This window comes from Halyomorpha halys, unplaced genomic scaffold (genome assembly GCF_000696795.3).
Source record: "Halyomorpha halys isolate HHAL.00 unplaced genomic scaffold, Hhal_1.1 Scaffold71.1, whole genome shotgun sequence".
Classification (NCBI taxonomy): domain Eukaryota; kingdom Metazoa; phylum Arthropoda; class Insecta; order Hemiptera; family Pentatomidae; genus Halyomorpha; species Halyomorpha halys.
In genome coordinates, this window is record NW_027107476.1 from 1 (window position 1) to 7,036 (window position 7,036).

At 32.0% G+C, this 7,036-nt stretch overlaps 1 protein-coding gene across 2 annotated transcripts in view; it reads left to right on the top strand.

Annotated features, from left to right (window-relative positions):
* Nucleotides 1-2,482: 2,482 nt before the first annotated feature.
* The window catches only part of side-VII (sidestep VII), a gene marked incomplete at its 5' end in the record, with an annotated part of 293,850 nt that continues 289,296 nt past the window's right edge, over nucleotides 2,483-7,036 (top strand). For both annotated transcript variants that reach the window (XM_067045798.1, XM_014438911.2), the window contains 1 exon segment: nucleotides 2,483-2,692. In XM_067045798.1, coding sequence (XP_066901899.1) covers nucleotides 2,483-2,692 — 210 coding nt within the window.

Sequence of the window (7,036 nt, forward strand, 5' to 3'; positions counted from 1 at the left end):
GAGTATTAAGGCGGACACAGTGCCTTATCCTATCATAACTTATATATATATTTACACTACATAACCTACCCAAAACTTTTTCGAGATAGTAGACTAGGTGTTAGCCGGGAAAACGCGGAAAACCCTACGTTAACATTTAGAGGTTAAACAGTTTACAGGAGTTAGACGGTATTAAAGTCAGAAGACAGATCGTCAGAACGGGAGGTTTGTTTGTTTGTTTACTGGCGCCAAACTTCATTGGTCATCAACGCCATTTATATTTTATTTAATTTTGCTAATATTCGTTAAATTTTATTTATTTTTTAATTTGATTATTTATTATTTTATTTATTATTATTATTTTTTTTTTCTTTCCCATCAAATTATATTTTTGTCAGTAAATTTTGTGATTTCAAAAACTGAAACACCAATTCTATTGCCTTATCATCGTCTCCAAGGGTTTTTGAGATATCTTGGTTTAGTCCTAAGCTATTGAGGTGTGGTGTAAAATATGGGCATCGTTGGAAAACATGGATTATTGTTAAATTGTTATTGCAATACAGGCAGTTCTTTTGAGATAAGATAGGAGGCGTTTCTTTTGAAATAAGATAGGAGTGGCTGAGCCTCGTGTGACCTATTCTCAGCCTAGTCAGTACAAGTTCCTCTCTACGGCATTTACGGCTGGAGGTAGAACGCGAGGTTTCAGCTCTGCAACATAGAGAGGAGACCATAAAAGCTCAAAGCCTTCTCAACAACAATAACGACTAAGATGAACGACTAATCAATAGCTGATATATTCAATAAATTATTATATTACAATTAATAATCGATAAAATGGCCTAGATGGATCGATAATAATACCAATAATCGATAGAACAAAAACGCTCTTTCTTAAGTACCAATGTTCTTTATTATAAATTCTTAATAAATACAAAGCACAAAATACAACATAACAACAATTAATATATAATATTATATTATATAATATTAATATTAAGTATGTAGATTTAGACAGAAGAAAAAAATTGAAATTAATGCCATGGTTACCTAACATCTAAATGGTATTAAGAGAATCGCGACGTTTCTGGTTAAACCGATTTTATAATTTTCAAAAAATCTATTAGAAACCACATAACTGTTACTCATTTTGGAGGAAAAAAATTGATTTTCTTTTTTTTTCATATAGTCTTTATTTATAGTTTTTTTTTTATATTAAACTTTATTGATAGCCGCTATATTGTTTCCTGTCTTGATAAGCTATTCGAGCCAGCCAAATTTTGTACAAAATCATTTCAATATTAGTAACAGTAATATTGGTGTATTATGTCATATAAAAAACAGACATCAATCAAAGAACGAAGGGGATTTAGGGACAGTTTGAACTCAGTATCAATACTGCCTGCCATTAACAATTGTAAACAAATCAATAAAGTTGTATAAACAGCACTTTTTATTCACGTCGTATTCAATCTCATTGTTACCGTACCATCTAAAGGCCGATTTACAAAGTTCGTTCCATTTACGTAAAATATTACATTGATGTTTGTATTCTCACTTTCATTTTTGTTTCAATAAATAAATTAACAGTTGGTAATATTTTATATATATTAAACATAAACAGAATGGAAGGTTAAAGGAAGGAACAGTGTGAAACGACCTTAAGCCTTGTGGTTTAATCCCTCAATTTAAATCACTTAGTTACTCTTAGGTATGAATTCATTATCACAAATAATTATTATTTATATAATTTCGGAGGTATAGTGTCTCACATTATGTACGTGATGAATCTCAAGAAAGTACTAATATGATTTTACAGAGAAATAAACCACAAGAATAAAACAATTTGGTTGAGAGACAATGGTATAGTGCTCTGGCATTTGACCGTCTCCGATACCTAGTACTGATATCAATTTCAGTCATTGAATCGTGATGGGCTTCTATCCTATTGAATTGCATCCTCTACTCTACACTGTGACATGTTGCAATCAAGGTGATTGGTTATTACTGCAATGAGTATGTTGATTGTATAAACAATTGAATATATGGCTTCAAGTCAAATTATTATGCCTACATTTTTAATCGCGGTAAGTAATTCTTGTGTTTTAGCTTCATAATTTTATCAACTTTGTCTAAAGTAATGGGCATCCAGAAATTGTGATGAGTATCCGAATATCTATGTATGGATTGAACAGAATCCGCAAATTTCCTCCGGATAACCTGCAGTGTGGTGTCTTCAAGTTGTTTATATATTAATAATTGACCTAATAATTTCTAACCATATAGAAGATGGTAAGGGTTACGGTCAGAAGACAACAAAAAATAGTTAACGACTATTTTATAACAGTTTTTATATAATATAATATAAATAATAGTCGTTAAATATTTTTTGTTGTCTCTGACCGCATTCCTGACAATCTCCTTCATAATTAAACATGCTTTAGTTTGATCATTAGTCCAACAGTTGTAACAAATACAATATACTCGTTACTCTTGATTGTTTCAGGCAAACCGCGACCCACCGTAGCTTGGTACAGAGGAGAGGAACTGTTGACAAACTATTCCTCGCCAGGAAACATCGGAGTACCCCACACCATGTCCCTCCTCGTGATCAACAACTTGGGAAGGGCCGATCTCCGGTCTGAACTGACTTGCGTTGCCTCCAACAACAACAAGACCATCCCTCTCACGTCCACCGTGCAGATTGACATGAACTGTAAGTGCCTGTTTAGTTTCTTTTCCTTGTTAAAATTTATTATTAGATACATATTATTAGTGAAGAAGACAAATAAATAATTACTTTAGCGGAGGCTCTGGAAACGTATGGACTGATGTCTTGAAACGTATGTAAAAAAGGCAACATTAAACTAAACTAACTGTTAATAGGAAATATTTTTTATTAAGGCCTTTTGATAAGTTTACCGATTCGCTTCACAAGCCGCTCTACTAATCATTTTTCCATTCTTTTTTCCGTATAATTTATTTATCACCTGTTTATTTTTAATATATAGTTCCACTTAGATCTTTCTTATTTTTTATTGATAGATTTATTTATTGGTAGATATTACAATCTGCCACACAGTTGTGGGCAATAGGTAATATTGATGAATGATCTCATACATACTAAAAAAAAATAAAATAAAATAAATAAGTAAAAAAAAAACTCTCTTAAAATATATACAAACAAAAGAATAGACAAGAGAACATAATCAGACTATCTGTATGAAAAATAAATAAATAAAATAACATAATGGTAAAATAATATATACAATATTTACAGAATCGACCTAAGGATCCCTGAGCCCACTCTATCCCCCACTTGTGAGGGGTAGAGCAGAGCTCAAGAGATCCCAGCGCATCCCTCTCGCCGAATCACTGGTAATAAGCCAGTGGAGGCTGAGCAAGTGCGCTAAAGCCGCAAACACTCTACTTGAGTGGAGAATCTGACCATTGCCAGAACTCCAATTGTCCATTGTTTATTTTAATAAGTCCCTTGGCCACTGCCGTTTCAACCTTCTAGGTGGGCTGTAGGGATGGGTGGAACTAGATAAGGTTTGAACCAAAGGATTAGCATGGTTTATATGGAATTTTGAGAATTTGGTTGGTATGAGATCAAGGACAAAAGGGATATGTAGGTCATGGTGTAGTGTTCTGTTGGAAACGTAGTAGGGTGCATTAACTATGGTTCTAAGGATTTTGGATTGAAAGGATTGGATACGTTTGATGTTCGACGGTTTAGCTGTTCCCCAAAGTTCAAGTCCGTAGGTCCAGATAGGTCGGAGTATAGTCTTATAAATTAGTAGTTTGTTTTCTAGTGAGAGATGAGAGGTCCGGCTGAGCAGTCGGTATAGTTGGCCGAATCGTCTGTTGAGTTCTTGTCTTTTGAGTCTAGTATGTTGGTTCCAGGTGAGTCTTTTGTCCAAAGTGAATGTTACTTGACGTTAGTTGTACTTGGCGTTAGACCTTCCTTTAGTCGGCATTTCTCTTTTTTCAACTACCATTTCTCTTTTATTATATCCTACCATTTTTACTTTATATCCCCTCTTTCCTTATTCTCTTTTTTTTCTTCTCTCACCCACTTTATTCACTGTTATGTATATTGACATAATGTTCACCACATCTTATTACAATTATTTATATTTATATACACATACTACTCCTAGTTTATATAAATTTAATTTGATTCTATTATTACACATTTAATTAATCACATATAAATTTTTCTTAATATTTAATATTATATTAATTAAAAATTAAATATGTACTACTATAACCCAAGAAAGGTCAGGGGTGCAGTAATTTGTAAGTACCGTTACTAGACCAACGGTTGTGCAAGGAGGTGATTTGGTCATAATCACGCTCTACCGCCAGATTTTTACCCAATTAAGGGTACCCACTTTATGAGGCTGGGTGGACCCCGGAGGGCTCCTTAACCCACAGGGCTAACTCAACGGCCACTGGGGTCCTTGGAGTTAGTAATTCATTCCCTTACCAATGAGCTACCCACTCCCCAATATTTTGTATACATTTTTATTTTCAATTTTGTTCATGTATTTATTTAGTTGCTTCTCATATCTATATTATTTTATTTGTTCATTATTAATATTAATATTACTATTCTTCTTGTATTTTATTATATTCAGTTTTAATATTCTTATTGAAATCTTATTGCATATTACAATATGCATTTTCTTCAACAATGCTTAGCTTATGTACCTACATTATCAGCTATCGTCTTATGTTTCTTGTATGTCTGTAATTTCATTTTTATCATTATATCTTTTATCTTGTATTTTGTTCTTAGCCCTGAAGGGGCTGAAACTCTGACCAAAATGTTGGTACTAATAAATATTATTAAACTTATTTGTGTTCTTGATTGACCGTACCTCCAAGCTTTTTATTCAATCAATCCATCAAAACGGTATCACAATGAGCTAACGCTGATGTATTTGACAATGATGTATGTATGTTAGCGTGTAAGAAGTATTAGTATTAAAGTGATGTACTGTTCCTTCTTCCATAAATTTTTTATTACTACTTTCTTGTATAAGTGGAAATACACAGTTGAGTTACAAGTCTGCTTAATTTCAATTCGCAAGTGGTTTAAGTAGAATAATACTTATTTTAATGCCCGAGATTATCAGATAAACTTTGTTAATGTGTTGTATTATATCGTTGTACCAGATTCTTACTGGTATATATTAGCTTATTATATTTGTATTCTTTGTAATAAGTGTGTCCTTCATCAATACATTATTTAGTTAACAACAAAAACTTGATCGTACTTATGAGGTACTTTTTATTTTTGCAGCAACATGCCAAGATATTGAGTTTTAAAGCTCTGTTTTGATCAAGTTTGAAGTAACCACAATAACCTAAAAGTATACTTAATTTTAAACATCAAGCCACAGTACATTATGGTAAAAGATCATAACTCAAATATTAGTAAATTAGTCATATTTAATTATATTTTATGCTCAGCACCAAATTTTTTATATGTCTATTTTTATCAAAGTAAATCAATTCGAGGTTGTTTATCAATTTACTTTAAAGACGAAGTTTTATTGCTGACTAACTATTAGATTTTATGTCCATACAAACAAAAATATTATAAATAATTTGGAGTTCCTAACCATTATTATCAATCTAATATAATATCTTTATAGTAAACTGTAAGATGAACACACAAACTGCATTAACCATCTACATGATATTTTGTAGTTGGTGACACACAAATTTAACTGATATATCATGGACACAAATTTATCATTATCTTGTTTGAACCACTTGTATATAAAAACAAACCGATATGTGTGACTAATTTTTTAAATAATTATTTTATTTCATTTAAAAATAACTGCTTAGTTTGATTTATATACCCTAAAATTAATAAGAAATTTACCTTTATATAGCCAAAAATTCAAGATTATTAATCTTAAGCAGTTAGGGCAATTTTATATCATATATTATAATAAAAAATGAAGTAAACTTTTGATGTTAGGTGGAGTAATGTTTTAGGAAAGGTTCATGGACATTCTCATTTATTAAAATAAATGGAGAGAATGAAAATGAAGTAGCAAACAATTTAAGGAAGAAGGGAGGGGGGAGGATACAGCTGAATTCTGTGAAGGTAAAGGAGCACTTTATTAAGGGCTTGGGAAAGGGAATACCGAAGAGATCCATTGCCCCGAAATGGATAAAGACAGTCCTTTAATCAGGGTAAATATTGATGCTTTTCCCCGTTTAGAAGCGGAAGGTAAGGGACTGGGTGGATTTAATGAGAGAGGAACCATTAAGAAGTAGAAGAAGAAGTAAGGAGCTCTAATTGGATCAGAGTTAGGGAGCAGAAGAACCTCGCTCACAGGGCGCTGGTGGCGCTGTCTTTGTCCAAGTGCCTCCTCTAGGTAGTCTCTGTAAGGAGCGGCTAATACATTCAACTACCTTCAGCTCCATCTTCAACCAACCTTCAACAGTATTTTAGAAATTTATTTAGAATATTTACTACGTAGAGCGCCAAGGCGGTCCCAGAATCCCGATCAAAACCTTTCACAAAGGTTCTGAAACAGTAGACATTGCTATAAAACATAAACAAGCAGCTGAACCCTTCCAAAATCGGAATAATTTCTTATTTTGGCTGCTATAGCCCTCTAAAATATTTTCGTAAACCTAACCTGGTTTTCTTTGTTTTGTTTTTTATAATTTATAACATAATAATCATGAGTTAATAGTTCACCGTGGATGCATACAAATATGAAGAGGAAGTGGTCAGTGAAGAACCCAAATAAATAAAAACTTATTTATTAGTTCCATTGTTTCGGCCAGAATTTTCAGCCTTCTTCAGAACTCGGAGCAAAAAACAAGATAACAACCATACTGAATAAAAGGAATTACAAAATAAGAAAATAAATAACATTATAGATACGGAGTGTTTAAGTATAATAACTAAATAAAAAATAGTAAAAACATAAATAATCAAAAAATAAGATTAATAAGGAAATTTACAATTCCTTATTAATCTTATAAAACAAATAAAAATAGCAAAAATTAAATAAATAAATAA